This window comes from Rhineura floridana, chromosome 8, assembly GCF_030035675.1.
Source record: "Rhineura floridana isolate rRhiFlo1 chromosome 8, rRhiFlo1.hap2, whole genome shotgun sequence".
Lineage (NCBI taxonomy): Eukaryota > Metazoa > Chordata > Lepidosauria > Squamata > Rhineuridae > Rhineura > Rhineura floridana.
The window spans coordinates 51,167,419-51,194,919 of record NC_084487.1 but is presented as its reverse complement, the minus strand read 5'-3'; the positions used below and the strand labels follow the sequence as shown (position 1 = coordinate 51,194,919).

General features: G+C 42.1%; 1 protein-coding gene across 15 annotated transcripts in view; it reads right to left on the bottom strand.

The window, feature by feature from the left end:
- AGBL3 (AGBL carboxypeptidase 3) overlaps positions 1-27,501 on the bottom strand; it is a 66,261-nt gene that overhangs the window by 9,934 nt on the left and 28,826 nt on the right. For 12 of the 15 annotated variants that reach the window (XM_061639422.1, XM_061639415.1, XM_061639420.1 and 9 more), the window contains 14 exons: positions 27,347-27,494; positions 24,261-25,043; positions 22,139-22,304; positions 21,533-21,659; positions 20,677-20,777; positions 20,465-20,553; positions 20,228-20,276; positions 18,515-18,613; positions 17,838-17,906; positions 17,100-17,213; positions 15,312-15,446; positions 13,371-13,464; positions 3,863-3,934; positions 3,353-3,526 (listed from right to left, as the gene is read on the bottom strand). In XM_061639422.1, the coding sequence (XP_061495406.1) occupies positions 3,353-3,526; positions 3,863-3,934; positions 13,371-13,464; positions 15,312-15,446; positions 17,100-17,213; positions 17,838-17,906; positions 18,515-18,613; positions 20,228-20,276; positions 20,465-20,553; positions 20,677-20,777; positions 21,533-21,659; positions 22,139-22,304; positions 24,261-25,043; positions 27,347-27,494 (2,220 nt within the window). The remainder of the gene's footprint in view (positions 1-3,352; positions 3,527-3,862; positions 3,935-13,370; positions 13,465-15,311; positions 15,447-17,099; positions 17,214-17,837; positions 17,907-18,514; positions 18,614-20,227; positions 20,277-20,464; positions 20,554-20,676; positions 20,778-21,532; positions 21,660-22,138; positions 22,305-24,260; positions 25,044-27,346; positions 27,495-27,501) is intronic. The other 3 variants (XM_061639416.1, XM_061639423.1, XM_061639424.1) reach the window with 3 other exon arrangements.

Sequence of the window (27,501 nt, the reverse complement as noted above, 5' to 3'; positions counted from 1 at the left end):
GAATAAACCTCTAGAATGAGAGCAAACTATGCTGCCTTTCAATCATAGGCCCTCTGTTCTGATGCAAAGTCTGTTGCAGTTATCAGAGGCATAAAAAAAAAGCACCTTGGATATATTGGGTGTATATATAGGTCTCTGCAGAGATGGGGCACAATAGTTTCACTTTTGTTTGCCACTTTTATTTCAAAAGAGAAAACAACTAAAAAAATCTATGAAGTTTTGAGGCACTGCTGGAAGAGGTGGTCCACAATTCAGCAAGAGTGATTCATGTACTTTAGAACAGCGTTTCTCAAACGGTGGACCCAGGATCACCACTGGGCCTCAGCTCTGCAGCCCATCCCTGCCCATGCAGTAGCCTTTTATTTGGACAGATGCTAGATGCAACAGCTATGATGATGATGATGATCATCATCATCATCTGGAAACAGAAATAAAGGGGATAAAGGGGGTAAATTGTTAGAGGAAGAAGTGGATGAAAGAAACTGGTCGTTTGGCAGCAGATGTAGGGTACAAATTACATGGGGGGGAAAGGAGAGAAGAAATTATAGGAGATAAATAAAAATACTTTTGAGAGGCATGTAGGAAGGAAGGTAAACATAAAAATACTTTCCTATTTAAAGCCTCTGGATCAGCAAATTCTACTCAAAAGGGGAGAGGCTGAGTCACAATACCTTCTGGACCAATGTCTGTACTTAGCCTGAGGAAATCTGAACTGTGAAACTCCCTGCTGAAAGGAAATTGCAGTGACAAAGAATCTAGCAATGTCCCAATAGGAATTAAATATCAACAGAAAAATATGTCAGTAATTGCTAACTGATTATGCCAATCTCAGCCCCCATCCATCTCCATTTTGTTAGTGGTTCCCCCCTTGCATGGCTATTCTGTGGCTGGTGGGCCTCAGAAATTTTTAGCCCTCTCAAGTGGGCCTTGGGCGAAAAGCTTGAGAACCCCAGGTTTAGAAGATGCTGTGTGGTATAACATCTCCCAGTTTTAGTCCTCAATATCAGAGCTAGGGTGCAATAATATTAGAAGATAGGTACACACTACCTAGGCCCTACAGCAGACTTCGCATAGATCAGGCTGTAAGTCTTTGGGGAAGGGCCAAAGCTCAGTAGCAGAGCATCTGCTTAGGATGCAGAAGGTCCCAGGTTCCATCTCTGGCATCTCCAGATAGAGCTGGGAGTGCCCCCTGTCTGCAACTCTGGAGAGTTGCTGCTGGTCAATAGCTAGATGGAACAATGGACTCAGAATAAGGCGGCTTTCTATGTTCCTGTTGCTTAATTTCTGAGAAAAGAGATACCGTGCTGAGCTGTTGTCACTAATCCCAGATGAATGTGGGCTGCCAATGGTGACCCAGTGGTGAGGGAGCAGAGGTACTTTGTCTTTGAATTTTATCCCCAAAGAGGCCTGTGTCTCACTTTGCTGCAAATCTTTTTTTTAAAGTGGAAATGTAAGTATCTGGCATAACTAAGTTTGGATTTTAAAACTAAGATTTGGATTTCTTTGTCTCGGCTTCTATTGCGTCATAGTCTAGCATTTAAAGAATGTGGTTGCAGTGCACATTTTATTACTTTGTAAGCAGCATCTAATTTTATTTTATTTTTACAAACAAGGTAGGAAATAGTTATAATAAAAAACAGCAAGTATTGCAGAGCTGAGTGTCTGCATTGAAAAGAGGTTATTGTGTTGAGTTCTGATGAGCCGTAGCACAAATTCAACTTTGAAATCCTCTGACGCTCAATCCTGAAATAGCTCTTGCTTATGAGACTCTCTGCTATCAGAGAACACTAGTTCGAGTCCTCCGCCTTTCTATTTCTAGGCTGCCTTGCACTGCATAGTTCCCAGAACACTCCCTTTTGATTTCTTCTTTCCTCCCCACTCTATAAACATCCTCCTGACTGCATTTTCCATACCTTTGGCTTTTCCAAAAGTTCATTACATGAACAGACAAGCAAATTAACTCATTCCTTTCATTTTATTTGTCTATTCAGTGCAATTATCACTGAAAAATTTGTTCTGCCTATGTGATCACATGAGCTATTACTTAGGATTCATTACAAAAGTCAGAAGATCTTTAAAAATGCAAAATTATGCAAAGAAGACACAGCCCAGTCCTTGGAATGGAGGATCCTAGTTTAGGTCCAGGTTAAATCATCTCTTGGGCTATTTTCATTTCTGATTGTACAGCATAGTACAGAGCTATGTATTATTATTATTATTATTATTATTATTATTATTATTATTATTATTATTATTATTATTATTATTATTATTATTATTATTCATTACATTTGTATAATGCCCCATAGCCGAAGCTCTCCGGGCGGTTCACAACAATCAAAAACATTAAAAACAAATACACAAATATACAAATTTAAAAACACTTTTTTAAAAAATTTAAAAACACATGCTAAAATGTCTGGGAGAAGAGGAAAGTCTTGACCTGGCGCCAAAAAGATAACAGTGTTGGCACCAGGCTCACCTCGTCAAAGAGATCATTCCATAATTTGGGGGCCACCACTGAGAAAGCCCTCTCCCTTGTTGCCAGCCTCCAAGCTTCCCTCGGAGTAGGCACCCGGAGGAAGGCCTTTGATGTTGAGCGTAGTGTATGGGTGGGTTCATGTCGGAAGAGGCGTTCCATCAGGTATTGTGGTCCCAAGCCATGTAAGGCTTTATAGGTTAAAACCAGCACTTTGAATCGAGCTTGGAAACATACAGGCAGCCAATGCAAGTGGGCCAGAATCGGTTTTATATGTTCGAACCATCTGGTCCCTGTTACCAATCTGGCTGCTGCATTTTGCACAAGCTGCAGTTTCCGAAGCGTCTTCAAAGGCAGCCCCACATAGAGTACATTGCAGTAATCTAACTTCCTACATATTTCCTACATATCCTCATATATAAATTAGATATTAGTAATATAGATTGGTTTGGTGGATAAGGGTTTCCTGTACTGGACAAGAGAGATATGGGTTCAAATCCCCTACTTAAATCCTTGCTCCTCACATTAAGCTCTCCAGAGGACCTTGGACAAGCCTTAGCCTAATTTATCCCACAGATCTGTTGCAAGTACAAACTTTGATAACTCATGCACACCTCTCTATCACAAATGTGATATCTGAATAAATAAAGTGCCTGGCAAGCTCTGTTTCCCAGCAACATGATATTTTCCAAATCAGTTTATCTCTTTGGGACACTAACTTTTTGTTATTTATTTATTTATATTGTTTAATTGTTACTGTAAATTGCCTAACTACATGAGCAGGGCACCTGTATAAACAAAATGGGATATGGTGCACAGGGAAAACTGCAGTGCTACTACATGTAATACATCTCCAAAAATTCAGCTACTTACTTCTTCTCTGAATCTTTGTTTCTCTCCTCATATTTTCCACCCTAGGAAGTCGACAACCAGAGAGTGCACCATTTCTTCTTGATGTGTTGCACGTTTGTTCAAGGATGGCAGGAGGCAAAAAAAGTCTCTGGGAGATGATGTGCTTCAAAGGCTGGGCTAGGTCCCAGCCAATATCTGTATGAAACAAAGGCCAGAACCAGACACAGAATGCTATGATAAAAGGCTGGACAAAATATAATTTATCAGTTTATTTGTGCATGAATTCACCTTCTAATGCACATTTCCCTTAGCTCATTCTCTATGCTCTAAAGCTGTGATCCAGTGCACTCTTCCCTGGAAGTAACCCCTGTTGAACTCAGTGACTTTTATGAGTAAACATGCATAGGCTCAGGCTGTAAAATCAGTATTTTACCCTATGCATGGTTTTAACTGTGTTGCCTATAATTGTACATGAAGTATAACCTGTCTACAGATGCATGATTATATGAATTAAAGGTATGAGTTACTTACTTAATCCTTGTTCAGGAAAATAATGACTGAGATACCGAACTGTATATCTAGCTGGTTCATCTGGCATAGAATCTGAGAAGAAGTAAACTCAGAGTATTTATATGAAAGACCACAACTGAGTCGTTGTTGCTGTTAACAATATCATGAATGGATCATAAAACATATCTTTAAAAGAATATACATTTCACTTTTACATAAAACAAATAAAGAGTTTTGTAACAACTTGTAAGTCTAACAAGATTATTATGGCATAAGCGTTTGTGGACTAGAGTCAATTTCATCAGATTCATGTCCTCATGTAGCATAGATGTGTATGTTACAGGGCAAATACAAAAATAAGGTATTCTAAAGAACACCTAGGAATTCTGTTCACTGGGATATGGTGCTAGGCAAAGTATCAAACAGCCAAATGAAAATTCTATTATATAATCAACCTAAGCACTGTATACAAGTCCTAGGAATGGTATAAGTTTCCAAGCAAAGATAAAGAAATATGGGAACACATGGAAAAATATTATTACTTGCTTTCCCAAGGCATTTTACGTTAACAAAAATTCAACAAATTGGTTTGGCAAAGTTCACTACAATTAAAAAGCAAAGGAAAAAATTAAGATGCTGCATCAATTTTAGTGGTGGTAGGTTGGGGAAAGTAAAGTTGGGAGTGGAAGGGCTGACCACCATCTGGGGCAGAGGCCTTGATGTTTGGTCGCTGTCCTCCATTTCAGCCCTTTCACTCTTCCAGAAGTTATTCGTGGCTTATCTACTGAGCCTTCTAGTCTGGTTGTGCCAGGTGAGTCCATAATAAGACCATGCTCATCCACAACTTGATCGTGGATGAAGGGGCTAACCTGGCATGTACTACTGAGCTGGGTGGGCCTGATCTAACTCAGGTGTGCTCGCCTGGCTACTCGATGCAGCTCCAGGCCAGACTGGGTTGAGGAGGGTATTGCTATTGTCCATAGAAGCATCAGAAAAGCTCTTGATCTTGGGATGGGCTTAGAGGGTTTGCATCTGGTGTTGGGCCAGAGAGACAGACTGGAGATGCTGCTGGAATATGGACCACTCTGTTGCCTAGCAGCATCCCTGACTGAGTTGGCTGAGGTGGTCTCTGATGTGGTGTTGGAGGACCCCAGGACAATAGTTTTGGGTGACTTCCATACTTATGCAGAGGATGCCATTAGGCCAGCTTGGGACTTCATGGCTTCCATGACAACTATGGGGCTGTCTCAAATGCTCAGTGGTCCAACACATTGAGCAAGGCACACCCTTGATGTAGTCTTTACTCCAAGTGATTACAGAGATGGTCCAAAGGTGGTGGTGGAGATGCATGCACTCCCTTGTCATGGTCAGACCATTATCTGGTGAAGTATGGATTGGTAGTAGTAATTCCCTGCTGTAAATGGGGATGATGGGACCATTCAGATATCCTGCCCTCAGAGATTGGTGGAAGCTGATGTGTTCTTGAATGCTCTGGGGTTCTTCTGGCTGAGAAAGCTGACATTCCTGTCAAAGCCCTGTCTTGGTATGGAATGGAGAGATGAAATGGACCATTGGTCTCACCTGAAGGGTGATTTTCATAGGAGGACTGCCATCAAGTGGGTTATAGCTCCACCTATCGTCCTGAGGCAAGAATGTTTTGAAGTCAAGACTAGGGCCGTCAGGCCCCTCCCACTCTCCAGTTCATTCGCAGTGAGTCCAAAGAGAGAGATCTAGAAATGTAGGAGAAAAGGCCAACGGGCCTACCAGCAAAGACATAACACAATAGCAATAATCATAACAATATGACTCTAATGTAGCGATATAACATTAATAGCAGTCTTGATTTCACTAGTAAATCTAAATATAATAGTGTAACAGGAATATATGAAAAAAACCCAAAAATTATCTAGGCATCCTCCAACTGGGAGGGTCATGATGGCAGTCCTCCTATGAAAATCACCCTTCAGGTGAGACCAATGGTCCATTTTCCATAGGAGGACTTCCATCAAGCGGGATGTACCAAAGCAGCCCATATCAGGGAGGGACCACCGACATCCTAATCATCGTTAAGAACCTGTTGCAACACTCATCTGCCAAAAGAGGCGTCAGCAGAGGCATAACGGTCTATTTTGTAATGCCTTATAAACAAGTGTGGGGTAGACCAAACAGCAGCTCTGCAAATATCAGCAACAGGAGCATTGGTAGCAAAAGCAGCCGTAGTGGCTGCTGACCTAGTGGAATGAGCTGTTATGCTAGCTGGAACTGGAAGCTTAAGGGACTCATAAGCTAAGGCAATACATGCGCGCAACCAGCGGGATAATGTGGAATTAGCTACTTTATGCCCCATAGAACGTGGATGAAAGGATACAAATAAAGACTCAGATCGTCGTATCTCCTGGGTCCTAGACAGGTAGGTCTTGAGAGCCCTCCGAACATCCAACGAATGCAAAGCCTTCTCTAGAGGATGGGTAGGATTCGGACAAAAGGAAGGAAGAACTATGTCCTGGTTGCAATGGAAAACTGAATCGACCTTGGGACGGAAGGAAGGGTCAGTCTTCAGCACAACAGAGTCCTTGTGGAAGACACAGAGATGGCGGGCAGAAGACAATGCGCCCAGTTCTGAAACTCGTCTTGCAGAGGTGATCGCGATCAGGAACAAGACCTTGAATGACAGCAGACGTGAAGGCACAGTCCTAAGTGGTTCGAACGGAGGGCGTTGTAAAGCCTGCAGGACCTTCGACAAGCTCCATGAGGGAAAACGGTGGACTACAGCTGGTGAGCGTAGAGCGGTTCCCCTCAGAAAACGTTTGATGAACGGGTGCGAGGCAATAGGGGCACCAGTGGAGGACACTGAGAGAATGGACAACAGAGTGGACGCACGTCGATGTAAGGTGTTGGGTCTAAGTCCCATCATGAGGCCCCTATGAAGGTATTGCAGCACCTGTTGTATTGTGGCCTGGGAAGGATCGAGGTGCTGGGACTGACACCACCTGGAGAATGTCACCCAAGTATGTTGATATACACGAGTGGTAGATGGTCTTCTCGAGGCCAAGATAATGTCAATAACAGCGTCAGACAGGCCAGCCGATCTCAAATGCCCCCGTTCAAAAGCCACGTTGTTAGGTTGAGCCAGTTGGGGTCCTGATGCAATACTGGGCCCTGGGATAGTAGGTCTGGCCTGACTGGGAGTGTCCAAGGGTCCGTCACCGACAATGCAAGGAGATCCGAGAACCATGGTCGACGGGGCCAATATGGTGCTATCAGAACCATCTGTGCCCTCTCGCGCCGCGCCTTCCTCAAGGTTCTGACTAACAGTGGTATTGGAGGGAAGGCATACAATAGGCCATCCGGCCACGGTAGCGACAGAGCATCCACCGCTTCCGCTGTCATGTCCAGGTATCATGCGAAGTATCTGGGAAGCTGGCAATTGCAACCTGGAGGCAAACAGGTCGACTGAGAAGACGCCGAACCGACGCTGGAGAAGATGGAAAATGGTCGGATGAAGTTTCCATTCTCCCGGAAAGACTTGTTGTCTGCTGAGCCAATCTGCTGTCACATTCCAAATTCCTCTGAGATGTTCTGCTTTCAAGGATTGTAGATGTTGTCCTACCCAGTCGAAGATGAGGTAAGCTAGGTTCTGCAGAGAACGGGACCTGGTTCCCCCCTGTCTGTTTAAATGTGATTTCACACACGTGTTGTCCATTCGAATGAGAACATGGTCCAAGGGGAACAGAGACTGAAAATGGAGCAGAGCTAAGTGGACAGCCTTTAGCTCCAACCAATTGATGCTCTGAGTCTGCTCTACTGCTGTCCAAACCCCCTGAACGAACTGGGAGTTGCAGTGGGCTCCCCAGCCGAGGAGACTGGCATCTGTGGTGATAACAGTCCTGCGGGGTTCTCTGAACGGAGTGCCCTGGGTGAGATGTTGGACCCTCGTCCACCAGCGGAATGAAAGACGCAGTGCGGGGCTCAAGGGAATTGCTTGCTGATTTGAGCTGGCAATGTCCTGCTGAAACGGCAACAAAGCCCACTGAAGGTGGCGAGTATGAGCTCGAGCCCATGGCACAATATGGATGGTGGATACCAACATTCCGAGAGCCCTGGCTAGAAGCATGACATCTGCGGTTGCATGGCGTATCAGAGATCTTGCGACGTCTGTGATAGCAGTTATGTGTCATGACGTTTGATTGGAGTTCTGATGTTTCTGAGAATGAGCTAGAAGAGGGGGGCAGCTGGGCTGAGGGTTCTGAAGGGGGAGGGGAAGCTTCCCAGATAGAGGGGGGAAATCTTGAACAGACAACAGACTCGGTTCTCACGCACTCCCCCCCTAGGAATGTGCTGCAGTTACAGACAGAGAGGGAGGAGGAGGACCAAGGTCGTTCAGCTACAGAGAAGGGTAGAGAGAAATCGCCTGAGGTGTTGGGCCAACCCCCCCCACTTCCTACCATCCTTTCCGAATCAGAAGGGGAGGAGGCAGCCGCCCCCCCATCGCCCCGCACCCGAAGGCAGTTAAAAATGCGCCAAAGAAAAGAGGCGGGAAGGGGCGTAGATGTGGGCAGTTTGAGGCGGAGTGAGAGGATCCGGGCCCGAAAGCCCCCTTGATAAGGGAGGGGGAATGCTTGAAACATTGTTCTATCAACTCTCTTCCATGCCGTGGGTTTTGTTTCATATTAAGAGTTCATGAGGCGAAGAAGCCTATGTCTGGAAATTACTCTAATAAAAACTGATTTGCTGTCATCAAGTGATTCTGTTCTTGAGTCCCAACCCGGGCACGACATTATGCGATCTGGAGACAGGAACACCATCGCCAGCCGGGTGTCTAACATCGCCCCTAGATGTTGTAGGCGTTGGGTTGGTTGTAGATGGCTTTTGTCGAAATTGACTAGCCAGCCGTAGGTCTGTAAGACATGGAGCGTGAGCTTTAGATGTCGATGAGCCAGCTCCATCAAACTTGCCCGTATTAAAAGATTGTCCAAGTAGGGGTAGATGTGCACCCCTTGAAGCCGGAGGTAAGCCACTAGCATGAGTAGCACCTTGGTAAATACTCTCGGGGCAGAGGAGAGGCCGAACGGCATCGCTCAATATTGAAAATGCTGGGGACCCGAAGGCAAACCGAAGGAATTTTCTGTGGGCTATGCAAATGGGCACATGGAGATACGCTTCCTTTAGGTCGATAGAAGCTAGGAAGTCTCCTTCGTGAAGGCTTTCTGTAATGGAGTGGAGGGATTCCATTTTGAATCTGCGATACTTTACGAAACGGTTGATGAACTTGAGGTCCAACACCGCCCTCCATGACAGATCTCGTTTGGGCACAGCAAATAGGAGGGAGTACACCCCTTCCGACCTCTCTGTTGGAGGGACTGGCTCTATTGTTGCCGTGTCCAAGAGGTGATGTATGGCTGTTTGCATGATGCAGTGCCTGGATGGTGCTCTGGGGCAAGGAGAGGGATGAAATCTGTCTGGAGGGATTGTCCAAAACTCTAGCGCATAGCCATAACAAAAAAGATCTCTGATCCAGGTGACCTGAGTCAGACACAGCCAATGATCTCCAAACAGAAGCAGTCTGCCCCCGACCGGTATCGCGCTTGTGCTTGGTTGCCTTTGATTGTTTTAGCTTGGTTGCCTGAGCTGTCGCTGGCTGTTCCGCCATCATATATTCTCGAGGGGTTCAGTACACGGCCACGGATGGGGCAGAATGTACAGACCCAATAGGCTCAGTACACGGCCATGGATGGGGCAGAATGCACCGGCTCAGATGGCGAAGTACACGGCCACGGATGGGGCAGAATGTACAGATTCAGCAGTGTTGGTACACGGCCACGAATGGGGCAGAATGTACAGAATTAACAGTCTTGGTACACGGCCACGGATGGGGCAGAATGCACAGTTCAAACAGGTTTTGTACAGTAGCAACAGCCTTAGTACACGGCCACGAATGGGGTAGAATGTACAGTTCAAACAGCCTGGTACACGGCCACGGATGGGGCAGAATGTACAGTGAAAACAGCCTTGATGAGACAGCCACAGATGAGAATGTACAGGTTCAAACAGCTGAAGTAGATCAAATAGTTGCAAGAGGCAGCAGCAGTAGCAGATTTAGTATAGGAACTACAGGATCCTATCTGCAGCACAGGTTGCGCTCTGGGAGCTGACTTGAAGCCTTTGGCTCTGCAATCCACAGCCCTTGTAAGCTAAAAACCCTTTTTTTAGTACTGAATAGGCTAAACAGAAAAGGCGGGAAAAGAGGGACAGAAAAAATGGCACCTGTGAAAAGAGCAGGAAAGAAATTCAATCAAAAATGGTGGAGATATGGGGAAGGAGCAATGGCGGGAGCTGAGATGGGGCTGACTAGACAAAATAAATATGAGAGAACGGCCTCAAATACGTTCTACAGCCGCGGGGCTGAGAGACGCAATCGCGGCTTTAAAAGCCAGGTAGGCGAGACTCTGTCAAGAGGCAGGACGGCCAGCGAAATCAATGGCGGGCACTGAGGAGCCACGTAGCCATTGGGGCAGTATAGGAGAACTGGGGATAAGCCGCAGACTCCTAGAGACCGTCGCGGCAACCCAACGAATCAAGGGACTGAAAGCAAAAAGAGCTGCAGCCACAGGCTCCTGGGGTAGGTAGTAAGCCGTAAGGTAGGAAAAAAGCGGCGGAGCAGAGCAGGAAGCTGCAGCCGCAAGCTCCTGGTTTAAGGCTGTGTCCGCTGTCTGAGGCAAAGAGAGAACCGCAGCCGTGGTCTCCCTAAGACGCCGTTAGGGTAGATACTGGGGAAGAACACGGGCAAGGGAGAACCCCCCAAAGAAATTCCCCAGGAATAATAAAACAAACGGTTTTGAAACAAGACAGTTTGAGACAATACAGAGGGAAGGAAACGCACAGGACTACACACACAAAAAAACCTTCCACCCTGTCACACAGATACACAAAACTTATCTAGAAGCTACGCTATCAGTAAATTCAAACTTGTACGGACGGAGGCAAGAATGAACTGGAGAGTGGGAGGGGCCTGACGGCCCTAGTCTTAACTTCAAAAACATTTTTGCCTCCGGACGATAGGTGGAGCTATAACCCGCTTGATGGCAGTCCTCCTATGGAAAATGAATAATTAATACAATCACTCCTGGCTTCTCTCTGGCATTGTGGAGCCCGAATGGCTCCTTGGTATTCTGGGGAGCTTCAGGCTATGAAGCAAGCTAGATGAAGGTGAGAATGCAAGTGGCACAAGTCTTGTTCTGAAGCTGACCAAGCACTGGTTAGTGCGCATAATCATGCCTAGCATGTGGCAGTGCAGGCTGTGAAGAAGGCTCATTTTGCAGCTTTTGTTGTGTCCTCTAGAAGTCAGTTGGTGGACTAATTTTTGGACAGTCTGAAGATTACTGACTCTCACTATGGGGCAAAGACTTCTGGAGCTTTTAAGGACCTGCTGTGGCTAACTGGCTACATATTTTAAGGATAATTTTTTCAGTTTTGGAGTGACTTTGATTCTGCAGTTGTTGCAGTTCCAGATGAAGTATCCAATGCCAGAGTTGGTGATACGTTGTGAGATTGGTTTTAGCTTATGCAGTCAGCTGATATAGACAAGCTGCTTCTGGTTATATGTCCAACAGCATGCCCTCAACCCCTGTCCCTCTTGGCTTATTAAATCTAGCGGAGGAGGTTTGACTTGTTGGGTCCAGAGCTTAGTTAATGCTTCATTGTGTGAGGAGGCAGTACCTGCTGCCTTGAAAGAGGTGATGGTGCGGCCACTCCTAAAGAAACCAGCCCTGTGCCCCTTGAACTGGAATGACTATTAATCAGTTGCAAATCCTTCTTGAGGAAGGTGGTGGAGAGAGTTGTGGTGGATAGCTGCAGGCATTCTTGGATAATACCGTTTATTTAGATCTGTTCCAATCTGGGTTCAGGCCTGGTCATGGGACTGAGTCAGCCTTGCTCACCCTAATGGATGACCTTTACAGAGAGTGGGACAAGGGAAGTGTCACCTTGCCCATTTCTTGGTATCTCTGCAGTTTTTGATATCATTGCCCATGGTATCCTCCTGGACCAGCTCAGTGGACTGGAAATTGGTGGCACCATGTTTCAGTGGTTCCGGTCCTACCTATAGGACCAAGTTCAGAAAGTAGCATTGGGAGAGTGCTTATTGGTTCCTGGCAGTTACATTATGGGGTCTTACAGAGCACTATTTTATCCCTAATGCTATTTAATATCTCTATGAAACCACTGGGAGCAATCTTTAGTAGTTTGAGGGCAAGGTGCCATCAGTATGCCAATGACACTCAGCTCTATTTCTCCAAATCAGCACAGGCCATGCAGGCCATGGAAGGTGCCCGGACACAGTAGTGGGATGGATGAAAGAAAATAAATTGAGTATGAATCCTGGCAAGGCAGAGGCACTGTGGGTGAATAGTTCCCATGTCTGAGAAATTGGTCAACTGCCTGCCCTGGATGGGAATGCACTTCCCTTGAAGGATCAAGTACACAGTCTGGGGGTGCTTCCAGATCCAGCTTTGTCACTGGAGATCCAGGTAGCTGTGAATGATATGACAGCCATGGCCATTCTTAGACCAAGAGAGATTGGCCACAGTCTTGATCTGGAAGCTGCAGTCAGTGCAGAATGCTACAGCACTTCTGCTCAGAGATCTGCACTGGTTGCTGATTTGCTACCAAGCCAAGTTCAAGGTGTTACTATTAGAATATAAAGCTCTTAACAGCTTGTGACTAGTTTACTTGCAGAATCGTCTTACCCCATATACACCCACTTGACTGCTTCAATCTGCAGAACTTGCACTGCTACAGGTGCTACATAATACTTATTCCACGGTTGTGAGAAATCAATGTTTTAGTGTGGCAGCACCTACACTTTGGAACTCCCTGCCTATTGATATTAAGCAGGTGCCTTAGTTGTATTTTGTTTAGGTAAGCCTATCCAGACATGTAGAACGTATGTGTATTTTAATCTTATTGTTTATTTTTGAATGTTTCCAAATTCCTGTTTTAACTGTCTTTTTATTATAATGTTAATGTTTTATTTTGTTTGTAAACCACTTTGAGGTTTTATACAATTAAGCCATGGCCATTCCTGGACCAGGAGAGATTGACCACAGTAGTTTAGGCACTTTTATAAATAAACATTCAGAATACAAAACACCCCAATTTCTAGAAAACTAAATATATCATGAATGCAATTTGTAATCATATGAGAGAAAATGTTTTTCATATAGTGTAAGAAGAGCTTCCCATGAAAGCTTTGAGAAATGCAGTCTAATTTGCTAATAAGTTCCAGTTCTTCTGCGTTCTGATGTAATTGTCCTTTGCAGTTTTTCTGCAAAAAGTTGGTTTGTCTCTACAAGTCCCCATGCATGAATTCCTCTATGTGACATTATATCTGCACTGATGATGGCCATGGTTAACATAAATTGATTCTCTTCTAATGAGTTTGCAAACCCACTTAATAATATAGCTATCTTATTTTTTCAAAAAACTAGGGTTAACATGCTAATAGGACTGTTTTGCCCATGTTATTTCTTACCTGCTTGGGAAGTGAACAACATATCATGTGGTTTACCTTTTACAATGGAGGCAGTTTCCTTGAAGAGTTCATGAAACCCTGCTAAAGTTTTTGACTGTAAGAGTAAATGGAGACAAATACATTATTATTATTAATTGTCCCACACCAAGTTTGACATTACTTTGTTATAAGGATGCCCTGTGCAATTGCTATAGCACAGTGAGGAGGAGAGCCTGGCTGGGAGTCCAGAGTCTGTGAGTTCAAATCCCCACACATGTCTCCTGGGTGTCAAGGGCCAACTAAAGATCACCCCCACAATGAGTGGCTCAGAGGTTATGTGCCCTGCCACCTGTACAGCCGTGGGCAAGCTGCATAGTCCCAAGCAGCCCAGTTGCCCCCCAGCTGGCAATTGCAGACAAGGAAGGGGCTGGCTTGTGCAGCTGTGGCGAGCTGAGCAGGCCCTAGCCAGCTGGGGAGGACTAGCCTCAGAGGGAGGCAATGGTAAACCCTCTCTGAATACCGCTTACCATGAAAACCCTATTCATAGGGTAGCCATAAGTCGGGATCGACTTGAAGGCAGTCCAAGGATGCCCTGAAATTTATAACCTAAATTTTAGGATCTGTGTATTTGTGTGTGTATGTAGAACTTATGTAGTTTTTCAAATTTTAAGGCTTATTTTATATTTCTATTTATTTAATTTTTCAAAAAAGTATACTGTCTGCTTAAAACACCATAAAGGCTGTTTTTAGCTCCTTAGAACCTATCACTCTAGCTAAAAAACAATTGAATATGATTCCAAATCATTTTGAGGGTAAGCTGTGTTAGCTATAGACTAGAACTTCAAAGCACAATATGAAATGCTTTAAAAGGAGCATTTGAGAAGAGCATCGTTAAAGCATATCACATAAACGATATAGGGCTTGACAAAATAATGAAGTATGCAATAGTGACATTCTAATGTCTCTGATGCAGTTTGGCTCTGGTTTGGGAAGCAAGCAGCAGCATAGCACAGGAGAGGAAAGCAAGAGGACACACCTGAATCTATGTCCTCATCGGGCATACGTGACTTCCTGCCCCATCCAAATGTCACAAATCCCTGCTGTCTGTTCTACTTGTGATGTGTTGACAACCCATGCAATATTGTAATTTTGATGTCAAAAGGACAGTAGTGCTTTTTAAAGAAATAGATGGGGACGAGGAAAGTATTCAGAGTATGGACATGTTCCCCAAAGTACACACTGTGAAGCTGGCATGAATGTGGCCAGCCTTGGCTTACTGAATGGCTGAAGCTTACAGCCAATGTTCCTCTCCACCCCCACCCCAGCCAACATTTCTAAGCATTATCCACACAGTTAGTGTGGCTAGGTATAGCTGTGAAAGTTTTGTTGCATTTATTATTTATTAGCCAGTCTCAGTTAACAAGTTAAAATACCATTATACAATACAATCTTGCTGAACAATATCATAGATTGAGAGCAAAATTTTCTCATGTATCTATTTTGGGAATGGCTAACCTTTGGCCCTCCAGATGTTGCTGACCTAGAACTCCCATCATCCTTGACTTTTGATCATGCTGGCTGGGCTGATGGAAGGTGGAGTCCAACATCTGGAGGGTCAGACAGGTTAGCCACCAGTGACCTAAGCTAGAAGTTTACTAATAATATAGTTCCAGCACTTTCTAGTAGTAAAAGCAATGATTGTTCCACAGATACAAGGAGTTTGCCTTGCACCATCAAACCAATGATCCATCAAGGTTCCTACTGTCAAGAATCCAATTGAGATCAGCTCTTCAAAATATTAATTGAGCACAGCAATAATTATTGTAATCTAGACATCAAAATAAGGTTGAGAGGGCAGACAAACATAAGGAGGGCTTTGTATGACAACTTGCAGTCTGCAGTCTTCAACTACAGAAGCAGTGTCAGTACTGGGTCATCCCATGCAACACCATTTCTGCTTACCTCATAATGCCTTCTCCTGCTTCCTTTCAGACTTGACTGGAAGAAGGAGTTGGTGTAGATAGAACCTCTATATGATAGCCTCTCACATTCTTTGTTTTCCTCTTTAACACATTCCCAGAAGTGCTCAGAGCATCCCTAGAAAAGGCAGATACCTTTTGTCTGGGGACACTCCTACAGGGAAGCTGATAATAAAAACATCGCCTAATCCTAGTCTAGTGCCATAATTGTCTCATCAGCCATTTGGATGGGTGAGGGATCAATGTGGGCTGAAGCCTGTAGTGTATGTGGACTGCAGGGATCTTGTGCTTTGCATAAGCAGTCTCAACCCCTGAAACAGGTGCTGTAAGAAAGGACCCTCAGAGTCTCCCAGCAATAAATGAAAAGCCTTGCACACCATTCTTAAATGTTTGTTTTTTATAGAGGTTCAGATCCTACAGCAGGTTCCAGATTTGGAATGTTGCGGAATATATTTGTACAAAGAAAATATATTCAGTACATATACTTTGGATTAGTATAGTATGCTGACAGAGTAATAACCCAAGCAGGTTCTCTTTGTTTTCTATTCCTTTACAGTCCCTGGGGCTTTCTGAATCACTCACCATTTTTCTATTTAGTTTCTTTCAAATAGGACATGTAACCATTTTGAAATAAAAATTATTAAAGTACTCTGTTTTGGAATTTATGAGTATTAACCATATATTTTCCTGTTTGCAGTACCTAGCTTGGCTCTTAATTTTGGACCATCACTGAACCCTAGCTTGAGCAGATTCTTCTGAATCTGAATACCCCTGAAACTGTAAGCATAATTTGGAGCTGGCCCAAATCTGTGGAAATATAAAAGATACAAGCATCATAATGGGTCAGTATCATCTCAGAAATGAGAACTGCTTGTTTAAAAGCACATCATCCTTTCTCTTTCTGCCTATGGGAAGGTAAGGGCCAAAGATCATGTTATGATAAACACACACTAAGAAAAGCATGCTTAAACTGCTAGTTGCACTGTAGTTAAAGGCTCTTTGGGGAAAGGGTTATAATTACATCAACTTTCTTTAAATCAGTCCATTCCTTAAAATAAGTAAAACAAAGTATCTGCTAAAAGTTACAGAAATATTTCAGTGATTGCTTTGAACAGAACTACAAAAGTTTGTATTTCAATGCAACACTAAGTCAGGGTCCCATCAGTGCAAGGATTATCATTAATGCAAGAGGACTCCCCCACCCATGTGCCCCTTAAATCAGGTCTAGGGGGAAGAAGATGGGACACGTTAGTTGAATACCACCCGAAGTATTTGAAGAGAGAATCTTTCTCTTTTTCTATCACATCTACTGAAACAGCAAAAATACAGAACCTTTTGGTGTTAATAACTTCTCCACACCATATATTTAAAGCACACCCAACACACACGGCTTTCCCCAAAGAACTGTGTTTTTCCCCTCATGGAGCTACAAATTCCCATCACCCTTAACAAACTACAGTTCCCATCACTGTACAGAAACAAAGTAAGGGTAGCTATGATTCTTTTAACCATAGTGAGTTTCACAATGCTGTTCCATTTCGTATTTTTTTAAAAAAACGCGAAGCATACATGTCCTTTTAAGCAGTAAGTTACATTAACAGACATTCCTTTAACAACAGTGCACTGCATCAATCTAGCTTTTCAAATGTCAAAGTCAAACTCTGCTTAGAGTTGCCACTAACATACAGCAGGATACAAAAAAAATAAGTGGACACTGACAGCATTCTCTGATGATGTTGCAAAATTTATTCTATTAATGAGGCATCCAAACCTTTTTAGCATTGGGGGATCTGGGCAAGGGCTCTATATTCTGCTTGGTAATTTCGTACTTTTCTCTTTGCATGTTTTGCAGCTCCATCAGTTTTAATTTCTGAAAAACCCGAGTCTGTGGAGAAAGAGAAACATGTAACACTTATATATTGCTTACTTGGGCAGAACTAAAACAGTACCTTGATAGCTGGAGAAAGCCTATGGCTAAAATCATGCTTCGTATGTGAGAAATACAAAGTTTGATTTTAAAGGTTCACAGCAATTGGTCATTATTCACCTCCAGTTTTGCACAACTGGTGGCCCCAGATAGATATGTACATCTCCAGTGCATCAAAATGTGTCAAACAGTTCAATGGGGCCCAGATGAGAAATGTGAAGCGGATCAGATGTGCATCTACATCTGAGTATCTCCCTTGCTGATTTGGAGAGTGATTGGATTTCATAATTATTACTACTAGTAGTAATAACTGTAGCAGTGTTGCAAAAAGCTTTTTAAAGGTACGTTAATGAACTTATCCACAGTTTAGTTAAACTCCCACTGGTCTAAAAACTGGGGGGGGGAAGCAATTACAGTTGTTAAAAATAGCAAACGTTACATATACGTATATGTATACATGTATACATGTATAAACAGGAGACTTGACTAACTAATGTTTGCTGTAAGTTAACTATCATGCTATTTTCTGTATAATCCAATTCTGATAATGAAAGACACAAGAAGATGACATAAAATCCTTACGTTTTTTAGTATTTGTTCCTGGCTCTTGGAAATTCTGTGAGAAGATTCTTCTGTTTTTTTGGCTTCACTCTAAACAGAAAGAAAGGAATTACTGCATTTATAAGAGGAGCCATTGTAGTTAAGGGGTGCAAAAGTCTTTAAAAGCACACTTGTAATATTTCAGGAATCTTCAAGATCTTGCCTTCGTCTTCTACTTCTATTTCCCCAAAAAATAAAGTACCCCAAAATACCTTTGTTGTTGATAATGATGGTTTAAATTTATTGCCCATCCTTCACCCAAAGTTCCAAGTGTGGGTCACAACAGTTTTAAAATACATCATTAAAAACAGTTAAAATAGATTGTATCCCATAAGGTCAGGGAGATGCCCTCTTCAAATAAACACAAGATCTTCTTAGTTCAGTCTGTAACTTTACTGAGATGGGTGTAACAGAAGATGAGTGAGGTCCACTCCTGGTCTTATAGTGGAAAGAATCCTGAAGGCCAACTAATGACTCTAAAGTGACAAAATACTGGTATATCTTTATGGCAATGATACATTTGCCAGGCTACAAATATATTCTTAAACAGTACACTACATACTGCTTACCCTTCTGGTTTCTTGAACATAGCATTATGTATAATATAGAAATTCTAATCAGCATAGTTAATGTCTAATGCCAAAAAAATTATGCTCTACCATTGGTTCGTAGGAATGTTTAGGAAATCTTCTTCCTGATGATTCCAGAAAGGAACTCCTTTCCTTTTTTGTCTTCAGATACTTCTTTCTTGGTTTTGCCTAGCAAGCAAAATAAAAAATAAAAATTAATGTATAACAGGATTTAATAGGATTAAAGATATTCACACTATAATTTTTATTCATTTAAAGAATTTTTAAATGATTCTTTCCTAGAGCTCACTAACTCTAAAAGACTTATGGGAAGAACTAAATGTTGCAAAAAAATACTGGGCTGCTGCCAAAAATGGCAGGCTGCTTCCATATCACATTCCTAATCCCTTTAAATCAAATACAATTTGACCTGTGTTCCTGAAATTATACTGTGCATCCCCTCACTCCCTTCCATATCATTGGCTGCAGCTGGAAACACACAGGGTAACGATGTCAGTTATGGCATGGGATAAGTTGTACTAGATGTATGGATGGAAAGGAAGGCTTCCATTTTGTCAGCAGCACCATACTTCCAGTAATATTTCTTGTACTGCTTAGTTCTGCCCTACATGAAGGGACTTTTAACATGAAAATTTCCTCTCTTTCAGCAAATTTTCTCTGAATTTGTATTATGATTAGTCACAGATTATGTGTATGCCCTACCTACTGTGCGTCTTTGATCTGTCCACAACTAGCAAGAAATGTATGGTGGAAGTGCAGGAAGAGAGAGGCAAGGCCTGTGTCCAGCCAGAGTTGCTTCTTGCCTCATCATACCTCCCTCAATGGTGGTAAATGCTGAGCCTTTCAGAAGACAGAATTGTGGCTACTGTGGAGGGAGACAAGCAGAGCAAACCTCCTGGTGCCACCACTTCCTACTCACAATGGTCAGTTGTCTCACAATGTTGGTCAGTTGTGTCTGGTTTAGGAAGACTCCCTAATGTAAACTGGTGCAGGTGTTGATTCTCCTTCTTTTCTCTGTGGTGTGAGGCCCAAAAAGCAATCTAGAGGGCTGGATTTCACAAAATGGGCCTTCTTGGAGCCCACTGCCCACCATAAGGATTTTCAGATCCAGGCCTTGAGAAAGCCCCTTTATCTTAAAGAATTTCACAAAAGGAAAAACTTAGTCAGGTGTATCTACGTCCATCATAGAGGTATAGGAATTTTTCTCTTGTGTGCAATTTTGAAGGCACGGGAGATTTCTTATGGTCTGGCCCTGGCAATCTTGAGTCCCCTTGGCTTGCTGAACACCACACTAAACAATAAACACCCATTGCAGTCAAATTATTTAAGTGATATTAACCAATACTTTTTTTTAAGTATGAGTTTCTTCACATTGTTCTGTAAAACAAAATAATGGTAACACAGCAGATTTTTTTCCAGCATCTTCAGCCTGTAGCTAATCACTGAACTATAGGGCTCTGAAGTCACTGATGGTCCTCTAACTTCTGCCATAAGCAATACAGCAGGTGTGTAGAAAGGAGGTTTAAAACTCCTGTTAACATTTACTCTGAACTGTCTCAAGTCCTGTAGCATCCCTAGATTTCCATAATTCTGCACCAAAGATCTTGACAACTGACTCTAAACTAAGACAAGATTGCAGGGAAGACCATATTATTTTGACACATTGCAACTGTTGCTCTCTGTCAATATACAATTCTGTATATCCTGTATTACATATCAAGGAAATAAATTTCAAGCAAAATATGACTAAATTTGAATCCCCGATGGGAATTCATACCATACCTGGGTTTCTAGTTTAACTGCAGGCTCATTGGAATCTGAGCTATCAGAACTGCAAAAGAAAATAATTATGTTGTGTTCATTTACAAGAGTGTGGATGGCAAAATGTTATCTTAGATTAGCTGCACACCAGATCAATCATCTGCTCAGTTAATACATGTGGAAAACAAGCACTACTATTGATTTTCCCACTTTATAATAGTCTAGAAATAAAAGCACTATCAGAAGAGTTCCTTTTACCTGGAATCTTTTTCTACTGTGTCATTAACAGAGGCAGATGGATCATCCTGTTTCACCATTTCCTCCAATTCCTTCAGGCATTCATTATACTAGGGCAGAACACACACTTAGTTAATAAAATAATTCAGTGTCTCACTACTTCCAAGTGATAATAAACCCTTTGAACTTATTGCCACAGAGTTTTATATGGAAGTAAAGTTTCTTTGTCTTACCTTACTCTTCTTTTTATTACAGAAGTCCAACAGTGAATCACAGAAATGGTATCCTATGGATTCCAGATCCTTAGTACTAAAGTGGGTGCCATGTCTATTGCCTAAACATAAAGGGAAGCCAGACACTGTTTAAGAAACAGTTAAGAAACTGTCCTACTCAGTACCAACAATAATTTTATCTATTCTAACAGGGCTAGGAAAATTTAATTCTGACTGTTGTTCTAACCTATAACACTTTTTAAGCAAAGTATTTTAAACTTATTCTAAATCCTTGAAGGTGGTCGCTTCTCTCAGACTTTATGAATTTGCTTTCACAAAGGTCAGCAAAGGGCTTTTTTCACTTCATATTCCCAAACTGCATCAACTGGAGAAACTGTACCTATTTTATATTAAAGGGCATATGTACAGTATAATGTAGATAATGATTTGCTATCAGGTCAACAACCATGGTGTCTTAGTTGTGAGAATCTGAGAATTCTTTCTTACCCCCACTTCAAAGAACTACAATCCCCAAAGAAGAGGGAATTCCTATTAAACCAGTCTGCAATGCAGATGTCTGTGTAAACACAGCTATTATAATCTCAGTTTTAAAGTCATTAGCCAAACTTTCATCCATCTGTAGTGATCTACTCCCTTTAACTGTTACATTTGGTACCCACACAATCCCTGTCGCTTTGATTAAATGCAACTTTTATATGCATCTATAATGATAACATTTTACCATCCCTTATTAGGATTTATCTCTATCAAGCACAATAAGCTTATATTATGTTCCATTGAATCTGTAAGTACAAGACATGAGACTTCTTTCAATGCCTTAAATTTAAATTATAGAGAAAAACTACATTCACCTTACCCAGTTTAGACCCACAGAAAGTAACTTCCAAGGTATAGCTGTTGCTGATGCCCATCTTCCACATCACTACTCGACCTGTTCCTTCTTTGCCTTTCTGTATCTTGAAACTGCAGTCTGGAAATGAGAACTTACAGAGAGAGAAGTGGAATCAGTACTGTGCTTCTGCAACAAGTAGCACACTTTCTTACAAAGGACAAAACTGCATTGCAGGCTTACAGCTGCAGCCAGAACTGGCCTCATGTCATATTCTTCCCCAACACGTAGTTTCACTTACTACTTTAGATTTGATGTTGTCATGCCCTGCATTTCCTCTTGCCTACTCTACATTATTGGCTGTCGCTGATGTGTGTGTGGGACAGAAGGAAATACATGGTATGATGACTGCATATGTATGCTCCTAAAGGGACTCACTGAAACAGCTCCTAGTATGTTTAACGATTATTACAATATAAGTATTTTAAAATATTCATTAACTTGAAGGACCAACTCTATACAATTTTTAAATTGTTGAAAGAGCTAAGAAAGTTAGCAAATTAGTTTTTAAAAATATAGAAAAAAGTTAGCAGATTTTAATGTACTGACAGGCAACTTCAAACACTGGCTTACTTTTTCTGGACAATTTTTGCTCATAATGAAAGGAAAAATGCGCTGATGCAAGCCTGCCCCTTCTTCTTGCTGATCCCTCTTTTCACAGCCATACATGAAGACATTCTCTTTCCTGCTGTGACCATGAAGGTCACAATACAGGAGAACATTACGTTCTTCCATCATTCTGTAACAAGGTAGAAAGTAAAATAAGAGCAGCTTTGGTTATTGCATTTCAGCCACTCCAGGCTAGTTTTTCTGGGTTATGATAGTAATTGTAGTGTTTGATGGAATGTTTCCTACCACCAGAACAATCTTCAGTAGGGTATTGGTTAGTTTCATTAGTGTGGATGGGAGCCTTTCCACTGAGTCCAATGACAGCTAGGTTGCACCTATTGGCCATCCCTTCCTTTCCTTTGACAGATGCTGAATGTGCAATATTAAAAAACTCTTTCCATTGCAGTTGACATTTGACAGAAGTTGAAAAATAGAACTATTACCATAAGAACTGGAACCATCATATGAAAAACACAGCTAACAGAAGATTAAAGAACCTTGTTTAGAGGGGAAAACCACATTTGTTGCTAAAGGGAAAGTCAGCTCATCCTTTTCATTCTCCAGAGGTTGATCTTTCCATCCCATATTCATATATTCACCATGAATATTCCCGCCCAGTGGCTATGCAGGAATCCTCCAGGAAAACAATGAGTTTTCATTGTTCAATAAGACAGGCAGCGGCACATGTTAGAATTATACAGTCAACTTTCTCAAGCTCTCCCCAGTTCCATTCATTGCCAAGCTAGAGATAAAGACTGTATGACTGAAGAAAGAAAAACACCTATAGGCAAGAGAGGAAAATACTTCTGAGACAGGCATGGCTTAAACTGGAAGGACCAAAACCCCAAAGTCTAGGTGATCAGCTCGTGTCACCTGTACTAAGTCAGGGTGGAACTGGAGGCCTCCTGCATATGCACCATTCACAGTGAGTAACTAATGTTCTGTACCTTGATAAGTGTGCAGGAGGCTTCAAGGATAACAATGGGACTTCCCAAAGCTATCTTCCAGATTTGGGTGGGCCCCAAACAAATGGCACTAAGACTCTTGCAACACCTGCTATAAAACCCTCCTGTTGAAAGCTACCTTGGCTGCAGAGTATTTTGTCTATTTTATAGTGTCTTGTGAACATGGCTGGAGTAGACCAGGTGGCTGCCCTGCAAATACCTAGAAATTGTGCATCTATGGAGAACACAGCCAAGTAATCAAGTAAGTAGCCTTACACACCCAGAAAAACCATTCTGGCTGCTTTTGAAGAGACTAGTGTGCCCACAGCCTTGATTACTCAGGGCCTCTGGGGTCATGACATAGGCTTTGTTCTTTTTACATAGACCTTCAGTTCCTTGTACACATGTGCAACAGCTGAAAGACTGATGATGACATCAAAGGTGAGGCAGAAATCAGTAAGGAATGCACATTCGGGTAAAGCATAACCACCTGTTCCGTCCACTGGTGTGTACACAGATTCACTACAATCCAAAGAGAATGAATGAGAATCAAATTATAAAGATGGATCTAGTCAGGGACAGATTCGTTTCAAATCTGACTTGCAGCTGTATAAGCAACTAGTGTGCATGTGCACATAGCCAAAGTCTTGAACAGAATTCCAACAGAAGCTGAAAGAATATCCTAGGCTGTGCAAGAAAAGGAACTGGGGAGGGGCTTGAGGAGCTGGCTTTATAGTTCTAACTTGATCACATGTCCCTGGAGGGAATGAAACGACCAGGAATACACACACAAATCTCTATACCCTGTCACACAGATACACAAAACTTATCTACGCTATCTTATACTCCAACTTGTATGGACGAAAGGCAAGAATGAACTGGAGAGTGGGAGGGGCCTGATGCCCCTAGTCTTGACTTCAAAACATTCTTGCCTTTGGACGATAGGTGGAGCTATGTTACCCGCTTGATGGCAGTCCTCCTGTGGAAAACATTTAGATCTACCAAAATGTTAATAAAAGTGAACCAAAAATATATACTATGGAACAAGTTGAACACAGGTTATGCATGAATTAATATTGGGCTAATAATGAAGCAAGAATGGCTATAGTGAACAGAGAGGAAAGATGGTGTTACCTTTTTACCTTTTGATCATGGTGCGTGTATACCAGACAGCAGGGAATGATTCCTTGAGATCCGATTTGTAATTACGATTCAAGTCCCTGCCTGCTAAAGAGCAGCGGTAATTGCCAACAATCACACCATCTGGATTCAGCATTGGTATTATCTTAAAAACAAAAGTGTCCCGAAGCAACTGGGCATTATTTGAATCCCCCAGAATGTAATCCAGAAAACCCTTCATCATCCAAGAACTATTAGTTTCACCTGGGTGCACCCTGGCAGTCAAAATCACTGCTGACTTGTGTTTTTCCTCCTTAAAATCTTGCAAGGGGTTGGTGATGGTTAAAACATAGACTATGTTCCTAGCCAGGGAATGGCACAAGATGCGGATCTTGCAGAATTTGGACCGTCTTGGGTCTCTAGCAATGGCTGACAGGTAGTCTTGCAAGTTGCTGTAAGTGTAAGGATAGCAGTGAGCGAAATAGCAAGTGTCTCTGTCATGTGGGAACTGAAATGTCCATGTTAGGGAAAAATACTGGCGCCCATCTCGGCTGAGATTGTTTTTATAATACTTGATTTCATCTCCTGTCCTTTGCCACCCCACCTTGTGGATCTTCGCTTCTGCTTCTGAATACAGTAGTGGACGCATACCACGATTGTACAAACTTGTTGGCTTGGTGAAGTTGACAATGGTGAAACGGTAGGGCATTCCTGCTTGGGTGTTGGTGACCTGGAAGTAGTACCACTGGGTGTGCTTATTTGTGTAGAGATCAGTGCGTAATGTCAGCTGGTAATCAAAATCATTACTGGCATGGGAAAAGAGAAAAATATTTTAATATAAATTATACTGTTGGACATTCAGGCACAGTAAAGAAACATATGATGTTTTTCTGTGTTGTCCAATTTTTCTTTATAGTTCTTATTTCAAATATCTTTTAAAAATAAGTTTCTTTCACCAAAAAAAGTTTGCAGATCTTGTTGCCAATATAATTTGTGAGGAAATTGTTTATTCGTGTATTTGTATTTTAAAAGTAGCCCATACCGTCTAATAGATTTGACAGCCTTCTCCTGAAATTCAATAATTTGGTCTGCATGAGGAATTGTTGGCTTATTTTTTACTTTTACTGCTCAGTCTTATTTGATACCATACAATGGTAGTAGCACACAAGACTGAAACTAGGATTCCAGTAGTAACACAAAATATACAAGAGGTGCCTTTGTGCTATTGCTGAGACCCAGCCCTTTGCTCCATTATCAGTTCACAGTCAGTTATATCTTTAATTATTCTAAGTTCACCCTTCCTCCAAAGTGCTCAATATGTCAAATATATTGTCACTGCTACACCAGCACCTGTCTTTGCTGCAGCATTGCTCTACTACACAAGAGCAGTTATGGCAATTGCTTGGAGATGGCACAGGCATCCTTTGTCTCTGGCATCCTCTGGATCTTTTTAGTAGACAAGAGCAGCATTTGTGCAATTATAATTAGTAGTAAGTGAGAAAAGAACAAGGAGAACAAGCTCTGCCTGGCTTACAAAGTCTATATCAGGGAGACTGTTAGCTACTACCAAAGATACAGAGCCCTTGCCTAACTGCTAGATTGCTGCAGAAGAGCTTATAATACAGGTTGTAAAAAGGCTTCAGGTATTCTCTGTCAGAACCCATACCTTACCTCAACCTTTTCTCTCCTCAGTCTTGGGTTTGTAAAATGATAAAAACAGTGGATCATTCATTTACTTGCAAAATTGGACTCTGGCTGAAAGAAAAATATGACCTGCATATAGGAACCTGTGGTGATCAAATATGTTGGGCTCATTCACACGGGAGCTGAACTTCACAGTAAAGATGCAGCTTTTGCCATTGCAATAGATTTGCAAGGTTCACACTTCCTACCTTAAAATCCACTGTTTTCCTTTCACACAAGTAGGTGTTCCTCTTGAAAGGTTAGTATCACTGTTTCCTTGTGACCCTGCCCCTAATTTTACATGTTTACTCCCTCTGGAGTATCAATATTGCTAATAGAGAAGGGGAGGGTTTTTTTCAGTTTCATTGTTTCTTGTCAATTACACACATCTCTGGGGTTCAGATGGGGAGAGCTGGGGGTGCAATTGACATGAAACTGTATGAAACTGAATAGAGGGGGGAGTGAGTGAAAACCAGTTTTTGTAGGTGGTAGAGAGGGAGTTGGTGATGGGGCGTAAGAGAGCCTGCCCACTAAAAAAACATCGAGGCAGCAAACCCAAGATGTTTTTTCCTTTCTTTTTCACATTAAAATTGGATTGGGTTGATACGGGAAAACTGTGTGATAGCTGCTGATTGCCTTTAACGTCATGTGAACCATGCAAATTAAACAGGGATGCAAGTAGCACCAATCACACAGTAAGTCGCCGTGTGAACAAGCCTGTTGAATCATTCAACTCAGTTCACTGGAATAACCTGAAGGCACTTAATGTAGTTGATTCTTGGAAAGTAAGCAGTTTTGTGCCTAGATAGTAGGTGAATGGGAAATGATTGAGGAACTCCACGAGCTCTTGGAGGAAGGGTAGGATTCAAATAAGACAAAACATAAAAGTCAGGACCATAAAAAAAAATTACTCAATATGTAATTATAATCAAATAGAAAAATGATAAAACAGATTCTGAACAAAGGGCAAAATACAATGTATATTTAAAGGCTTGTCTAGTGCAAACAAAGAACACAAAACAGTGTTATTGGCAATAAGTTTACATTCTCTTCTGTCTTTCAATATATTGTATTTTACCATTATGTTCATTGCCTGCATATCCTTCTATATTTTGTCTTAGTGCTGTATGGTCAAAAATTAGTGTTCTTTGTGTGATTCTGGGATTCTAATAAGCCAATAAAACTTTCCTGCAAGTGTACATGAGTATCTGCATCTCATGTTCTCTAAACCACCATTCAAAGTCTAACAAAATAGAGTGTGAGTGCTATCCATTAGTCGTACTCAGTTTAGTATGTTCACTGATTTCAGTGTGTCTACTTTGAGTATTTACTTATTTGGATATGGCCCCTTAATTCCAGAGTGAATATAGACAGAAAAACTAGTAACCACTTTTGCAAATCAAAAAGAAAATGATCAGCAACCTACATTTTGACCACCTTCTGCAAATTTCCACTTTCAAATCGTGCTTCAAAGATCAAAGTATTGTCCCAGTCATCCCAGGATTGAGGAAGCACCTGCTTCGAGGGGAAGGTACCCCCTATTCGAGAATACATAAAGCTGGAATCTTTATCAGCTAGTGG